Here is an 18,324-nt window from a genome sequence, read left to right as displayed (position 1 = left end):
TGAAACAAGCATGTAAAGGTGTGTTTGAAGGCAAATTGATACAACTTTGTGATTATTAAAAGGGAGACAATACCAAGTGGTTGATACAAAACAAAGCTGGAATTCTGCCGGTTAAATTTAGCTACCATTCTCTGTGAAGAGGAAACTATGGCTGGTGACCTGGTTGTAGTTAATGATAGCGAGAGAACCAGATGAAAATCGGGGTGTACTAACTCCCTCGTCCTTTTTATACAATTAAAATTTGTCATGACCTCGCTACTCTTCAGGTTACTCTGTGTGGGGCTTCTGCTCTCAAACCGTACCTAATGGCTCTGTTTAGCCACGCTAATCTAGTTATTCATTTTTCTTCAACATGTACTGTAACTTTTCACCACTTCTCTAGATGATGCCTTTCTCATTTTTCTGAGGGAACTAATTACATGAATACATACTTGTGAAAGTGCAATAATACTGAGTTTAAGTATGCTGTCTTGGCTATTCCTACATTTGTCTTATGCTTTTTGTCTTTTGATTAGCCTTTCCATGATATCTGTAGAAACATTAAAAATATTTTTTATTCAGGTTGTCTGTAGTAGTTGTATGTTCTTTGACTTGTGAAGTCACAACAAACGTTCAGAACTCTTCTAGTATTTAAAAAAATTACTGTTTTGACTTCATTTTGAGGTCCATTGATACATACTTCTGAAATCAGTGCTGAGGAAATAATACATTTACATCAGATATCTTTGCTATTTTTCCTACAAAATGAGAATATTGCAGCTTTCTGAAGTGAGTTCGTACTACAGTCTCCAGTTTTTCATTACTTAGCCCAGGGCATTTTACAAAACCTTGGCTAAATACCTTCTTTCTGCCTTGTGCTATCCAATTTATTGAGGTTTAAGGTTCATCAAGAAATGAGGAAAAGCTGCATTAATAGCACTGTGTTGTAATTCATGGTTAAAGGGTACGTGACGACAGGCTTGTGTGTTGAAGTCTCGATCAGTCATTGTCTGTAAAACCTATTTCCATGTCTGAGCACTACGAAAAGAAATTCTTTCAGTGAACTGATTTATCGCCATTTTCTAGATTATGCTGTTTTCAGAAAAGATGATTTAATAGTCCTACATCTCAGTGAATTTGTCTGCTTAGTCAAATTGACTGATAAGGGAGGAAAAAAGGCAAATAAGAAAGGAAATAATGAAATCAGAGGTGCTATGTTTAAAACAACAATGAACCAAGGGAACCTTACGGATGGAGGCTTGAAAACCAGGATTAACATGAAAAGGTAAAATTAATTGGGATGCAGTAGTTTTGCATTTGAAAATCTAAAACTGTTGAAAGCTTAAATTTTGCAGCAGATTTATCTCTGTGCTCTGCTGCTTACATCTTTGATTGTGGTAAAATAAAATTTGAACCTCAAAAGCTGACTCAGCTTTATTTGCAGGTATACTTAACTGTAATATTTAGGTTGCTTGCTAAAGGAAGGCAGATGTGAGTTTTGAATATATTCAACCGCTTGGGTGGCTTAGTGGTTTTACGTCCCTGAAGGCCCAAATAATTGCATAGTACGTGCAGCAGAGGAACTAGCCCTACAAGCTGAACAAGCAGTAGCAGTTTGGTAGCTAGCTTTGGGTTGGTGCAAGCGCAACGTGCAGGTGTGCCTTTAGGTTTTGGTGTTCTGTAACTGTTATGTGGGTTGTTCTGGTATAATGAACGTTACCGTGTGTGGATTATAGAAATTACAGATCTGAATTCTCAAGCATAGCAAGTAAGCCTTTTATAGATATTACAGGGAAGAATTTTGGAGCATGACATTTTAAAACACTCATTTTTGAAGCTGTGTGGACTGACCTGTATGTTACCATTTCAATCTGACCACATCACATCACGTGGAATGGGCTGAGAAGGCAGCAGATACGGAAATGAGCTGCAGTTGGAGAGGATTTCTAGGGTGATAACTTCTGGGGGATGTAAGAAATGGGTATGATGATGCAGGTGAAACTTGAAACGTCTGGGTGATGCTGAGGGTTAAGGGAGATGGAATGATATGATGCTTGTGGTCCAGAGCATTAATCCTAAAGGAGCACCTGAAGGTCTGGGATGAGGAGAGCAGTCACAGTGCCATTGATCAGGCGTGGTAATGAGTGATGCAGCTTGAGCTTATCTGTGCTGGGCATGGAGTGTTCAGAGGTGCTACCCTGAAGCTGAGGGAAGAATTCACACGCCGTCCCTACGCCTGACTCGAGCCCCTTCACTTCTGTCTCAAATAGCATGTATGCTTTTTTGAATTTGTGTCCAGTAAGAAAGCAGACACAAAATGGTAGTGATTAGGAAATGTTGAGAGATGTTTTTTGTGTATTTTTTTTCCCCCCTGAAAGGAAGGAGCAAAATAGGGAGTGAAAACCATACGTAGTGAATGCCAGCCACGTGCCCTGATGCGTTTCCAGGTACTGGTTGGCTACTGCACTGCTGTGGGACAGGACCACAAAGCAACACAATTTTCAAGTAACAGATAAAAATAAGAGGGCTTTAGTTGAACACAGATGCACTGCATTATTAAATGGCTGTGGTGGAACTTGATCAGTGGAATTAAATACCAGAAAAATAGCCATCATGTATTTATGCTGTTGCTTAGTAGGTCAGAATTTAACATTTATACAGCAAATTTTGTATTTCAGGGTGATGAGGGTCCTCTTCATAGTTTTCAGTAGTGAAAAACCACTTTTATTCTTCAAAAAGGTGTGCTGCTCTGTTGTTGTTATTGGCATTATTGAGAGGCCTTTGTAGGCCCAAGAGATACCTATCCACAGTTTCATCAGGAGTACAGTAAGTACATAAGCTGCTTTGAGCTTATGTGTGGATAACCTTTTGACTCATAGAGTTCTACATGTTGATTTGTATGAAATTTCATTTAGCCACAGATATTTTTTTCAATTTTAAATACACTAACTGAAGTTAGATTTTTTTTTTTTTTTTTAAAAAGCATGTATCATTTAGGTAAATGGAGCTGTAGATAAGGTGGTGCCTTGTTGGCAGGAAGGACAGTTTTCATTACTTTAATTGTGTGATTTGTCAGGATTTTCAGCTTTTTATAAAAGCTGTAGTGTTATATGACAGAATTAAAAGGATTTAGAATAAAAGGAGTTTAAGAAAAAGACTTTGCAACAGGATTTCAATACTTTTTGTATTTGAGGGATTTAGCTAGCTGTTTTTCATTTCAATCATCCTTCTGCATTTTGTTAAACACTGTGTGTGGAGCAGGTGTGTACAACGTCAGCATATCGCACATGCAAATAAACACAATTTTACAAATAAAAATTAATCCACCATAACTTGGAAGATTAAATCCCATCACAGAACTACAAAGGGTTGCTGACTCCATTAAGCATTGCAGAGAACAACACATGTTGCTTTTTGCAATCTCATGAATGGGACAGCTATTAACCTGATTTAATGCCCTGCAGAGTCCTCAAAATAATGATCCTTTTCTGCAGTATTAGTATTTACATTCTGGAAGTATATGTTTGAAAGAGAAAATGGACTTTTTTTTAAATTGGAACCTCAGTCATTACAGACTGAAATCAGAAGTTTAAGCACCTATTGTACAAAGTTTGCAAATCTGTATTGTGGGTATTAAAAACTGGTGTTCCTTTTGATTTTGTGCAGTTGTCTCCCTGTACTCCCTACCACCGTTATTCTCATTGCTCTCCTCCTTTCTTCTTGTTAAACTTACAACTGGACCATAAAGAAACATGAATTCATGTCTCTAATATATCCTAGTTAAAAAAAAAAGAAGCATAGTTAAATGCTTAAGGTAAAATCCTGACTCCACTTAAATCAATGTCAGAACTCCCGGTAGTCAGCATTTCACCCGAATGCTGAGCGACTAGCTAAGTGAACAGAAACAAATGGAGTTCATCTGTTACTTGTATTGAAGAAAACAAATCGGCTGCCAGGTTGTTAAGAAGACTATATGTTTCATTTATCAATTTACAGGTCAGTACATACAGTACAGGTATGACTCATAAAAGACCTCGAAATAATAGGAATAAAAGGAAAATACATTTGTCTGTTTTAAGTTACTTGTAAAGCTATTGTTGATGGTGAAATTATTGATGTGACCTGTTTGACTTGATAAATACCCAAATGTGTAGGAGGGAAGACTTATCCTTCTGTAGATGAGAGTTCTGAACAGTTTTTGTTACAAATTAATTGCATGTACCTCAGTTATTAATAATTAACAGAGACTGCTATGTGAAAATATATATTGTTAATTGTTTTGCCTTTCTGAAGAATTGATTTAGTGCAGCTACACCGTATTTGTGAATTAAATTTTGAACAGACTATATCACTAATATTCTTTGCAGATCAAAGGGTTTGCTGTATAATGGAGAAAAAAAATAATTCCATTATTCACCACATACATACCTACCTATAGATAGATAACTGAAAAGGCAAAGATTGAAAGAAAACGGAGGAAATTTAGTTATGTTGTTGTTGGTTGTTCTTCAGTTCTTTAAGCTGGGTAGAAACAGACCCTGGAATTTATTAAAACGTTCACAAGTAGAAGAGATTTTTTTGGACTAAATTTTACTTTTACTTCTGTTTACATAGGAAAAAGGCAAAGTTTTCACAACTTTTAAAATCACGTTGTAAGAAGTGTGGCATATTTAACAATTTGATGGTTCTGGGATGAAGGTGCGACTGCAGTTTGGGCAGGCGAGAGGCTGGTTTACTCGCCCAGCCCTGGTGCCAGCGGTGGTGTGCACGGTCCCAGGCAGGCAGGGCTCTCTCGGCAGCTGAATCTGGGCAGGGGACGAGCCCGAGCCAAACGGGGCTGCTGGGGCTGATCTGAAAAGTGGGTTGGGTACGGGGTTGGAGTTGTGCTGTCGCTTTGAGTCAACAGCAGGCGTAGCTAGAAGGCTTGAATCGCTTGGTGGTGGCACTTGTTGAAGGCTGGTTTGAACTTAATCTCGTGTGTTCTTAGGCACGGGGCAGGGGCTGTGTGCGTGGCCGTGCTTTGGGCAGCCCAGCCTGTCAGGTGGCGCAGAGTCGCTGCTCTTGCGCGAGGCTCTTACGGTTAACGCTCTGGTGTTCCGCTTCTGCCGCAGCCGAATAAATTGGAAACCAATGTGTGAAACCCACGCAGCGTTGGTGACAGCCTTATTACAGGCAACTTTTATAAAACAATGAAAAGTGAGCAAGTGTTACTTGTTAGAGTTACAGAATCCTTAACCCCAACTGAAATGAATAGAAAATCACTCCAAAATCCTGGGCGGTTTGGCTACTTGTTTTGTTACTCACTGCCATCTCCTCCAAGAACAGTTCTTCAGCGTTCGTGACTATTATTTGTATTTCTAGCCCTAGTCTTCTACAGGCTGTGGGTTTTGTGCTATATATTCAATATCCTGCCAATATATTGGGCCCCCACAACCTCCACACCTATGCTTCCAAAGGTAACACAAACAATACATAGTGATTTGCTTTTTCTTTTTTGCTTTCCCTCTTCCTAGGTGCTCAAAAATGTGATAATTTTTTGGAGAAGCGGCCTCTTCTTGGTGTGTGCAAAAGCATTGGATCTTCTGGGTAAGAATATTTTTCATTAATAAAGTTTTATATAGATTGTAATGTAGTCTTAAGAAAACCCAGTAGATTACATCTTTAAAGTGCTAATTTCTTTTTTTTTTGCTAGTGGGCTAACACTGTGACATGCCTTTAAAGTTGTTTGTTTTTTTCCAGTGTCTCAGCACACAGTTGCCTGTGAGTTAAACTTTTTAGAAGGAATAAAAATCCAGAGACTTTTGATATAAAACAGATGAAGAGGTATTTTGAGTTTATTTTGTTCTCAGTGTAATTTTATGATTAGCCTTTTCTGATAGTAACCCTGGTCAGAATTATTACTGAGAACTGTCTAAAATAATATCTAGGTCTTAAAAAGTAATGAAAAGATGCTTTCAAGCAGCAGTCGTACACCAAATGAATTACAAGCAACAAGCAATTTCATTGTTACAGACCCTCACTGTTTATTAGCAAAATACATCTTAAATCTACTTCTTTGAGTTAGGGGAAAAAAAAAGAAGACAGTTAACAGTCTTGTGCTCTCTGGACAGTATTGTTGTATCACCCCTCTTATGAAAGAGGGCCTTAAGATATTTTATGTCAGTTTGATATGTTGAATTAGACGATGCAAAAGGATTTGTATCTATACCTCCAGGAAAATACTTGCTTTCCAAGGTTAGTCCTCTACACAGCGATTCAAACGCTAAAGAGTTGAAGGAAACCTTCTTACAATGGTGAGACTAACTCTGTGCCACACCTCCTTCAGTTCAGAATTTAATCTCTCTGGTTGTGGAGGAAGACTATCAAGTCTCTGTAAATCTCTCTTCTCTATATTACTCTGGTGTTAAACTAGAATATTAACATTATGTGGCTTAAATCTTTACAACAAAGAGTGTAGGGTAGAGAAGTGCAATGTCTTTCTATTGGTGTGTTTGCCACTTGAAAAACCTTTTAGAGTGCCTTTTCTCCTTCCTCTTCCTGTAAGTATGTGTCATCTTGTGAAAAACCCAAATAAGAGTGCATGGAACCGGTGATGTGAATACTGCTCTTGTAGGACTTTCTGTCTTAATCCCAGCAGTGTGTTTGTATATGTAAAGGGTATGTTGGATGGAAGAAGCTTTCCTTCATACCTTTGCTTTAGGAGCGGAGATACCTGAGAATGGAACAAACCATAAGGATTGTTATTTTTGCTGTTATTGTATTCCCCAGTTTATGGGAAATATGTCCAAGAGTATTGGTACTTTCTGCTTTTCTACAAAACAAAAAAGCTCCTGTTTTTTTAAAATGAATGGCTAGGTTTGTTACTAATTATCAGTAGTTAAATATCTGCAAATAGAAGATTTTAAATGAGGCTTTCTGCTGTGACCAGAGGACTAGCTCATCATTAAGAAAAAGGAGGCTGTGCTACAGCCTCTTGTTTACCCATTTAATAAACAACCAGTTTGCTCGTGGCGGTAAGCCTTCAACAGAAAATTCTGTAACACTTTTTCTACGTTTCCTGCTTATTGCAATTTATTTTTCAAAGAGTCCTTGTAAGTTGCCTATTTGGTCAGTAGCTTTCAGGTTGAGTTCTTTGATAGTTTGCCCTCAACTGGAGGCACGCTCCTTTTATATTGGCTCAAGTATTGCGCTTGGTTTTCCTTCTGTTACGTTCACAGATAATTTGATTATATTTCTATAATGATGGTTACGCAGAAAGAAGAATATGTAGAACATTAAAATAGCTGTGTCACGAATGGTCTCTGAACCTGAATCTCAATTTCAGTTCTGTTCTGAACTTGAGGCTTAGTGCTTGACACTATTTCCTGTATATCTTAATGGTTGTGGACAGATAAAACACCTTGTTTCATCATGTATCTGAAGAAAATACTACATTTATTCTAGAAGATTTATTCCAAAGCACTTGATATTTTCACTGCAGTCTTCTCCTCACCTACTTTGGAGACTGTGCTGGCTCTGGCATGAAATACTGCAGCTGTCAGCACACTGCTGAAACTGTGCAGGGAATAGGAGGCCGATTCTGTCTCCTGCACTGCCAGGTAAAACAATCAGTGCAGTGATGTAGCACTGACATCGAGGTATTTCCCAGTTAACAGAAGGGTAAACTGAGTGTCTAAAAGGCAACTAGTCCAATGCAGATCCTTAAGTGAAATCAGAGTCTTCCAGCACACACTCTGTGATGCTGATACATTAAACTACACTGTCTTTTTTAGTATAAACTGAATGAGATTGGCCATGGTTATGACAATGGGGCCAACGTTCAAAACAGTTCTGCCAGGACAGCCCTCCCCCTACCCCAGTCTCCTTCTTCACTAGGACAAAGAGTTGTCTGGTTTTCAAAAGTGGAAAGTGCGATCTCCTGAAGTGATTCTAGCTTGCTGCCATTGAAATTTTACCCAGGTTCTTGTCTAAAATCTGTCAGAATCATTGGCGAAGGAGAATGATTCTGGGGAACAAAAAGTTTGACTTCTTCAGCCTTCATCATTTGGATTTTCCCTAGCAGTTCTTCATAATTTCTGGTTGCTCTGCTTGAATTTGCAGCAATTGTTACTCTTTTCCTGGAATGTCCCTGGTAATTTTGACATTTCTAGATGAGTGTTTGTTGTTATTAATACATAAGGGTCATACGTAACATTTTGGATGAGTTGGTGGCTGACACCATGACTTCATGCTGAAGAGTATGTTTTGGACCCTGCTGTATCTGGAGGCAATACTGTGATTTAAATTCTTTTCCATGGCAATACTTTATATAGAATCAATTTTGAGAAACTTTTCTAGAAAGTGCTTTGAAGTTACTAACTTTTTGGATGGAAGGAGAAGAAGAAATGCATTTTACACCTGACATGACAAAACCTCAGTAGGTTATTAACTCTAAATTACGGTTTAGGAGTTGCTCTCAGATATCACATGCTATTCTTGACTTTAAGAAAATGTGTTGGAGCTATTAATACTGTCCATAAACAGTTCTGCATGATAGATGAGTGATCATACTTATGAATATGTTGGTATGTTTTGTGATTTTATGGTCTTGTACATATGTACAAGTTTTAAGTATTAAAGATGCTAAACGATTAGAGTCGTACAAATCTGGTAGTATATAGTGGGTTTTTATCTAGATCCACTGCACTGTCATTTAATAGTATTTTATCTTTTAGGAGTCTATCAGTGAGATACTGACACATTCGAGTTAGGAGCTGGGATTTCCTGGTTCTGACCACTAGTCTGCATTAGTGGTTACCATCAGGAAATTATTTTCTTTTCCTTTAGCTGTAAAGTAAATATACTATAATGAGAGAAATATGATAAAATGGTATTATTTTTAATGTAGAACATTTGTCAATCTGGAATCCAAAGAGTTTTCAAGCAGTGATTAATTAATAACTTCAAAAATATTACTTATATTAAATAACTTCAGTACTTTGCTATCCCTCTGGTGTACCAGGGACTTTATTGGAAAGAAGTTAATGAATAATTTTGTCTGTGATACTGTTAGGACTTCTTTCCTTCAATACGAAACAAACATTGGTATAAAAGTACTTTATGCAGAGTGACATTTGCCGAAACCCAGTGTTTGGTTTTATGTTCTACTCTGGAGATCTTTTTCCTTGTCATTCACACAGTGAAAGATTTCTTTGGTAACTTAGAAATACAATCGTTTACCCCTGAGATTCCCTGTTTTACTGAATTATAGATTTTTGACAAGTCTAAAAGTGTCTTGTTAAATTTTAGTATGTCTCCCACAGATTTAACAACTTGGAAATTGACTTCCGGAAAACTTGGCCTGTGGGTTGCATCTCTTCTGTAATGTAACCTAATCCAATAGTCACTGATATAATCTATGCTGATAGAACAGTCCTTTGACAATCAGTATTATGGTCTTCAGTTTAATATTTCTTCATTTTAAGTCAGTTTGTGAGAGTCATGGTTGACAACTTGCTTTAAAAATTTATTGTATCTAAAATTTAAAAATTTACACTTCAAAATTGATTTCTGGCACCTGCTTTATGTACAAGTTCTGTAGAGATATTTGCCACTAATCTCAATCCTTGTGTTCAGCACAGTGACTGTTTGCCAGGGATGATGAAATTTGTGTTTTCTAAACTTTTGCCTTGACTAGTTTTTAGTACACATGTTCTAGTATTTTAAAAGTTAGATTTTCCATCTAGTAAAATGACTGAAATGTCTAGCATGGTTTCACTGTATAATCTTTTCAAAACAATAGTTTTCTCAGCCCCCAAAAAAGGATGCAGTCTTGACACATAAATGGGAAACAGATTGTGTTTTTTGGCTGATACTACTGTGCTGTTTTAGATGTTGGTTCAGTCAACTTCAGTCTTAGATTACAAGATTTGCAAATTAAAGGAAACCAAAAAGGAAAGAGCATCTGCATAAATTTTGTTGTTGTGGCATTTTGTAGAGGCATGCTTGCTTTGTTCTTGGCGATAAGATAAATCTTTATACACACACAAAACGAATTGATGGGGTTTGGTACGTACTAATGACTTTTCTAGGTAGTGAAACATCAGGATTAGTAATCTGCAAAGTGAACAGAGGACCCTTCCCCCTCCAAAAAATAAGAGTGGTAGTGGTGGGCACAGAACGGCATGGCAGAACCAGTCAGTGTGTACTGTTGGGAGCCACTCAGTTTAAAGGTAACTAGATAAGACCAACTGCGTTAAATGGAGGTGTGTTCCTGGTTTCCCCATCTGGATTGCTGAAACCATAGCTTGGAGCACACTGGACCTGTAGAACACCTTCAAGTACACCAGTGGGATCCAAGATACATTAGGCGTGCTTTTTGTTCTGCTCAAATGTAAACATAGTGATATCTTTTAAGTAAATGCTCCATTTTAGCTAATGGAGATGTTTTAAGAAGAAATTGGCCAGTACAATTTTGGTTTATTTTAGATTAAGAATGAAACCATGGTTTTGAGAGTGATTGCAGATCTGCCCTTCAGCAGATGATAGGGGTAACAAAAGAAAGCTAACAAAACAGAAGTGATCATGCCGGGGACAGGATGAAGTGTGTGTGGGTGCAGGGAAAGGGAGAAGGGGGCAGGGAAGACAGAGATGAGTGATTGCAGTGACTTACGTTTGCAGCACCTCTCCCGAAGAGTACAGGATGTTTTAAATACTTTGAACCCTAAACCTTTCCTCAGATGCCAAGTGTCTGATGACTCAAGTGTTTACCCCAGCATGCTTAATTATGAGTTACCAAACTTAATTTCTACTCTGAAGTTTTTTTTTCTTTTGTTTCTTTTTGTTTTCCTTATTAGCTGAGCAGTTTATTGTACGTAAGGGGCAGAATTCTCGTAGTGAAATGCATACCAGTCTAGCTAAAGGATTGTATCGTACCACTGCGAGCTTACAGCAGGGTGGGCTTCAAACCATAGTTCTGTGATTCACTGACTAGCCAGAAAGATGACTTAAAATTCCTACTCACCTCATCGGCTTGTGCTGCTGCCTCTGCCTGCTGCTTTCTGTATCCATGGACTGTGTCACTTCAGCTGTCTGTACAACCACACAGTAAAGGAGGTGACAGAAATAATCCAAGGAAAAATAATGCTCCAATTTGATTTTGTTAATGAAACGGATTATTTCAGTCACCTGCAACTGAGAATGTAGTCAGTTGTAGCATGAAGGTTGGAACGAACACAGAGGATGGAATTTCTTGGGTTGGCTTTGCTGCTGAAGCCGGTTAGACATGAACTGTGGTCTCGCTCACTTGAATAATGCTTTATTCTGTTGCCCATCCCTCCTTCAAAAGAGCAAACCAAACAAGGTAGAAAATCCTGTAAGTGATTTGTCCCAACAACCATGTTTCTGGAGAGCAATATTTCGTCTTCTGTTAATGAATCATGTAGCAGGAGATGGGGAGGGAAAAAAATCTTGAAGATCTCCTTGAAATGCAGCCCGTATCTCTAAGCCATCCTTTCAAAAAGTATTTGACACTTGGTGCTCGTCCTTTGTCCAAATAGCTAAATATAGATGCAGAAAAGATAAGGAATTTGTGCCAAAATCTGAGGCATGCATGTATGATAATCAGGTAATGATATGAGTACAGCTGAGTGAAAGATCAGCCATAGAAAATAAAAAAATAAGGATTTGCAGCCAGGAGACTTGCCAGCCTTCTACATTACAGGGTAAAGAACCTCAATCAGTAACCTATGCAGCCAGCCTGCAGCATGTCTTAGGTTTCTAGCATATATTTTTGGAAAGACATATTAATTTAATGACATCAAGGGATGGACATTTTTGGATGACTTGAAGACTTGTGTGAATTTCCTTTAAGGGCATGAGAAGCAAGAGGTAATCTTTTAATCATGGGAGGAGAGCGGAAACAAGGGCAAATTAAAGATGGAGGAGTAGTTGGAGCAAACAAAATGTGTAACAGCGGATAGCCAGCATTTTTTTTTTTTTTTCCCCCCTGCTGATCGGTTTATAAGGCAAATCAATTGGCAGCAGATTTTCAGGAAGCATGCTTTATTAGCATGGCTACTGTAGATTAAAACCTACTAACCTTAACCCAAGTTTAACTTGGGCATGTGTTTATGGGAGTGTTAAGGTTTAGGTAGAAAGCAGCTTGACATGAATAAGGATAGAAACAATGCAATTAAAGTGTTAATATTTCCTGACACTGTATTTTAAAATCACATGACCCTGTTCCTTATCTGCCAAAGTAACTAGTTAATGCTAAAATCCAGTGTCCAGTTCTAAGTGTCTGTGGCTTTTAATGTTTAAAATTAGCTAGCTGTGAAATGATTTGTCAGAGACAACCAGCAAAGCTGATCTGGAAGGATCACCCAAGAGAAGGAAATCGGCTGTGATGAATGAAGTTCTTGTTCACAGTTCTCACACTGCTCGGAGTAACTCTCCCCGGAATATTTTTACTGGAATGCCATTGCAAATGCCGTGATTATGCTGTGGACTCACTGGGCGGTGCCAGAGACTGAATCAGGCAATTGAGTGTGTAAAGGGTGTATCCACTCAAGATAAAATACAGCATGGTGTTTTCAAATCACACGTAAAAATGGTTTGGATAGATGGTTATGATTTTTTCCATTGTATTGGACACCATGAAATAGATTTCATGAAGTTCAGTAAATATCTGTGGTCTTTTTCTTGAAGGCTATGCAAAATGCAGTTGTATTTTTATTTTTTTTCTCCCCAGCCTTATTTTTTGAAGACTGTCAAGGATGTGTAAGTTTAAATTTCTAGAGAGCAATCTTAATTTAATTGGTTTTGTGTTTTGTTCTAAAAAGTATAGTAGACCCTTTTAAGTTGGGTAAAGGGCTCTCGTTCCTGTTATCTTTGAGGGATTGAGTCCCAGAGGCTCTTGTACTGTTGAAAAACTGTAAAGCATCATTAACTGCAAAGTGTGCCATCCTATCGACTGCCTTGCAAAGATTTCCTTCCGTTCTAGCAGATGAAAAACATTATCCTCTCTGGTTATTGTAGGAAAAATCAGTTCGGTCTTAACAGGTTGTGTGGTATCTTTTAAGATCCTGAGAGACTCAACCCCTGAATAAAGCAGTTTAAATTCCTTTTGGTGAGGTTGGATTTGATTGTTATGTTATGTGCTAAAGATAGCAGCGTCCTGCATCTCAGAAGAAGCTTTTCAGATCCCAAAATCTTTTCTTGTAACTTGTTTCTATAGTTATGTTAAAGTACTTGAACTATTTTTACAACATTGAAGTAATGTTTGCTGGTAATTCTGTGAATTTGCTCAGGTTAAAATTCGAGGAGATAGAGCTTTAATGGGATGAGGTAGTGTTTCCATTTGTAAATACCAAGGGTAGGGAAGATCTGGTGTTCTTCTGGTGCATGAAATACTGCTCTGAGTGAGCTATTGTAAGAAATAACGCTTGAAATGTAATGAACTGTTAATCTTGGATCAAAATGGGAAGGAAGAAAATGAGTATTTGGGGTCAAACTTTGACCAGTTGGTGAGAACCATGAGTAGTTTTGACCTTCTCAAGTTTTGATTTATTAAGCTGTAAAAAGATAAACCTTTTCTAACGCATCCTCGGGATAGTGTGGAGGTTTGGGAGAGCCGATTTCCGAGCTGAGGCGTAGTTTCGTTTTGCTGCTGTTTCAACCCCCTGTGCATGTAATGATACGGGGAGGAGAGGGAGGGAAGGAAGTAGCCGGTTGCTAAATGCACAGCCCGATAAAACCAGCTGGAGCACATACCTTCCTTGAGTAACTTGTCAAAAGAAGCACTACAGGGAAAAGATAATGCACAGCGCCATTACAGGCAAAGCTGCTGGTTCCAGGGCCACTTTAAATTCCACTTTAAATTATTAAATACTGTAAACGCTATAAAGTTAATTAGAAGAGGAACAAACTCTACAAAGATAAATGTGTTTTCAATATGTTTCTCAGGGAGGGTACAGTAGAAACCAGTGAATGAGAGGAAATTTATTTCTGGCAGCACTCTAGACATGGAACTGTGGTTGAACTTTTTACCCTAATTACGTCCCCGCTAATGCCTGCAGCGGTCTGGAATCAAAGCGGCCCTTCAGGCCCTGGAAAGTCTCTGATGTGGCGAGCGTTTGTTGTGTGATGAGGGTTACTTAAGAAAAAACGGAATATTGTGACAGGATTTTTCAAAATTTCTCAGTTACCACCCACCTCACTTGTTGCCTACAAAAATAGAGTAATTGTTTGCATCTGTGTGTTTTTGTCTGTCTCAGAAATAACTGTTATAAATCAATGTGACACAGAGAACAGTTGAGGATTATATTTTCTTTTCATATATGTTGTAGGGTTATTTCTATGTTATATACTGTAAGAAGGATTTAAAGTACATAGCAAAATAGTTAGAAATTTCAGAATGATTTAACTTGCTCTCTTTCTGGGGATACTAACACTGTCAGATAGTGAGCTCTCAATCAATTGAAAGATGCTGTTTAACATGTTTTTTTCTTAAATAATGGCTGTCACTTCCTGCTCGTAGTTTGAGCAGCTAATTGCAAACTGCGTTAACTTACAGCCCTTGTCTGTGTTGGTACACAATTGCTGCCATTTGAGTAATTCACTACAACTTGATGGTATTTGAACTTTGCATCTGTTACTAAATGCCATTTTCTCCCTTACACTATTGTCTCTGGAGTCCTTGTCCTCTTTCTTTTCTTTCTTTCCTTCAATAATACTTAATATACAGAGGAAATGTCAAGGAAGTTTGAGCTCAAGCATTCATGTGTGGATTAGAGTCTTTCAAATCTCTGAAGTATGGAAAAAGACAAAACACAATAAGTGGAATCCATCAAAAAACCCTTCTATCATTATTATTTTTTTTCTTACTTTCAATCTGGGTTGTGTTGTGTGGGGTTTTTTTTGTGTCAGAATGAATATATTTGGTAGCTTTAAAATTTTAAATTTACAACTAATTTAAAATGCCTAATGCAGTAAATTTTTCTTCAGTAATTAAAAATAGAGATTTAGAGCGCTCCTTCTTTGTGAAAAGCTGTACTATATGTTCTTAAAAGATCTTGCTTAATCCCTTCTTTCTTTAGATTCTGACTAGGTAATATGTTCAGAATATCACCTGAGGAGACCCCTTACTCCATTTTCTGGATGGTTGCTCACAAACTTGTTTTTAAAATTAATTGGAATTTAAATTATTAATAGAAAATCTATACAGGGTAATTATCCTGTTTTACAGATGGGTTATTAATAAAAAAACACTGAAAGTTTTAATCAATTTTGCCTGCACAATTTGAAGGATCATACCTCCCGTTTCAGCATCTGCTGTATTAGGTGACTGTGGTGAGAATGCAGTATTTCTGTGTGCCTTTCCTTAACAACTGCAATTCCTCTTGGAAATACCCACTCATTTAACTCTGAAATTCCTCCGAATTTTATGAAAAGTGTTTCAGTAAAGGAGGTGGCTGTATCGCTAGCTTTGCTGAGAGAAAGCCTATAACATAAGCTAACACCTTTTTGCATGTTAAGCAATTCACATAGGATCTCAGCCTTAAAGCCAGTTTAAACAAATGCAGGCTGTTTGTTTTGCTGTTCACGGGGCTCTTTGTTCCAAGTAATTATTTTCAGGTACTACTTTCTAAGTTTGAACCAGCTTTCAGTGAGTTCAGTTACAGTGAAAATTCTGCATGTCTGTAGGACACGATCTGCTAAGTCAAGTCATAAAGTGAATCAGGTCGGGTGGAAGAAAATGGGCACTTGCGAAAATTTTGGCCTAGTTGAGGTGACCAGAACCTCCTAGACACTTTCTTGTTCGCAGTGCTTTTCAAGTGCTTTAACCCTTAGATCTAAGCTTATCTCTGCTCAGCTTCAGTCATATGCACTCTAAAACCCTCTAATTCTTTCTTGGAAATGGGATTAGTTTCAAGCTTCTAAAAAAAAATGGTAATTTAAGCCATATACTAGCTTATAAACAATTCAGGTTTAGTAGAGTCATACGCAACTGAAAGATGTCTTATAACGATTGCTGTCATCCATTTGAGGCAGAGGCTACTTAATACGGAGGTGATGACGTGTTGCACAATCCCATTAGTTTCTCCTTACGTTGTTAATGACACCAACGGCAAAGCTTTTTTAGATAAAACAGGTTGGTACAAGGTTTTGTGTTTAATTTTGAATCCCAAAAATGGTTTTGCATGGGGGTTGGATTGGTGGGGCAGGCGGGCGTGGAGCTGCTTGCTTGACTTGGCCTTGGTGATGATTACATGTGAGATCACGAGATGCCAGCAGGCCCGTCAGAGCCGTGAATCATAAGGTAAAGCACAGAAGGGAAGAAAGAAACCTGCAAACCTAAAGAAATCTGTTGCAAGAATCAACAGGATAAAATATTTGATGCTTCATAACACTTTTGCCACGTTAACAGTTGCTGGTAAAGACACATTTAAAATACTGGATATTGGTTATCAGTCACATGCAAGCTGGGACCTTTGACATACACAGATTGTAGAGAAACATGCCACTCAGTAGCTGAGCAAAGATTTGGTCTGTGTTTTTCAGGCTTCGTAGTGTGCTTCAGAAGAACGAGTTCTGTTGACTCGCAGGCTGTTTTTAGCTTTTGTTAGGGTTCTTTAAGTGTAACAATGCCTGAAATATACACAATTACTGTACCTATGCCACGATAATCAACTGCCATCTATATTAACTGTGCTATCGTCTGATGTCCTTGATCAGAAAGTACTGTCCATAAAAAATGCCTCAATAAAGAAAAAAATTTGGCATTGATTTGGAGCTTTATACATATTGGCAGTTTATAAATGCTGGGGCTAGCTGTGACCATAAGCTGTAAGTGGCTCCACAAATGCTCTTTGGGTTCTACACGTACTTTGTGAAATTTGGCTGGAGCTGAGATATTTCAACATCAGTTTTCTCTGTGTTGTGCTCTCAGAAGTCTGTTACTTTTCTAAGAAGCTGTGACATGTGACTGTCTCTTGATATGCAAAATTTCTACATTTTTGGTTTTGGTCCATCTTGTATGATCTTGATGATTGGTGTAGCATTTATTACAATACAAATCACATGCATTTATTTCAGTGGTGAAACTTGACAGTAAGAAGGATGACAAGGCAAGTCTTAAATTTATTTCATTTTGCATCTCTGGAGGAAATGCGTCTAGCAGATTGTAAGCCTGATCAGCTGTTAACAGAAATGTTAATCTTTGATAGAGGTATGACAAATGCAGTTGTATTCTGCTCAGAAGTAAATCTTTGCTCATGCCCTTCAAGACTTACAGAATTTTTTACATCTGTTATTATCTTTTCTACAAAAAGGACTGTTTGGTTACACGCAAGAACAGAATTTAGTCCAGATATACCAGAAAATCATTCTGATCTGCAAAGTGGAGCTCCAGATGTACTCTTCCTCAGTGATAGCTCTGGTCAAGTAAGCCTTGTAGATAAACAAGTCTCTTGAGATGCTGCTAATCTTCCTATATTAACTAACTTGAAATGTGATGGGACAGCTATGTTTTGTAACATGTGGTATGTCTCGGTGAAGTGGAAAGTGTGTCACACTTGAGTCTCTCTGCAAAGGCACGCCACAGCTGAAAAGCCAGCTTGTGCTATATTTTACACTTCAGCGACAGGCATGCCACATGCCGCAGGATGAAGCAATGTAATACAACATGCTGCGGTACGGGAAGGCAGGTTGTAGGCTGTTGTCTGGCTTTATTTAGCTTCATGCATTTAGAAATTTAAAAAAAACCCCAACACCTCACAAAGAAATCTAGGAAGTCTCCTCCGATGAGAATGAGTAATGTTGTTACAGGCTGAAAACGTAATGGTAGAAACATGTTATGTACCGCTGGTAATGCGGAATGTGGGAAGAGCCAGCTGCTGCCAAGACTGAGGAGTAATTTGGAGGTTGCTAAGCATTTTAATATTTTTGAGGATTCCCCTTCCCTTTTACTTTTCTCCTTGAACTGATGGTATTGTTCTTGTAGTTATTGTTATGGTAACAATTTGTGGATAAAGCCTACTCATAAATTTTCCTGTTCTTGTTGATGTCGGACACTGTCTGACACCTCAAGTGCAGATAGGAAACAAAGGAGCTATTGATTTAATTGAACAGAAGTGGACATAATAGTTGTGGAGAGTCCTCAGAACTGAAAAAACCCCATGACTGCCATCAGTTCAAAACATCTGTTCCAGGATTGTCAAGAAAATGTGTATTTTCATATTCTTCCCCCATACAGTCCCAAGAGTGGAAACAACTTTTCATTCTGTACTCGAGCAGGAGTCTTGCCCGTCCCACTAACGGTGGTACGCGCTTGAGAGAAACCTCATTGCATCAGCAGTGGCACCT

At 38.1% G+C, this 18,324-nt stretch overlaps 1 protein-coding gene across 1 annotated transcript in view; it reads left to right on the top strand.

The window, feature by feature from the left end:
- Positions 1 to 18,324, top strand: part of LOC104512117 (breast carcinoma-amplified sequence 3) — a gene marked incomplete at both ends in the record, with an annotated part of 102,026 nt that overhangs the window by 2,562 nt on the left and 81,140 nt on the right. Inside the window, one exon of the mRNA XM_010154971.1 lies at positions 5,493 to 5,565. Coding sequence (XP_010153273.1) covers positions 5,493 to 5,565 — 73 coding nt within the window. The remainder of the gene's footprint in view (positions 1 to 5,492; positions 5,566 to 18,324) is intronic.

This window comes from Eurypyga helias, unplaced genomic scaffold (assembly GCF_000690775.1).
Source record: "Eurypyga helias isolate BGI_N326 unplaced genomic scaffold, ASM69077v1 scaffold28187, whole genome shotgun sequence".
NCBI lineage: Eukaryota > Metazoa > Chordata > Aves > Eurypygiformes > Eurypygidae > Eurypyga > Eurypyga helias.
The sequence above is the reverse complement of the archived record's forward strand: the minus strand, read 5'-3'. Positions and strand labels throughout refer to the sequence as shown.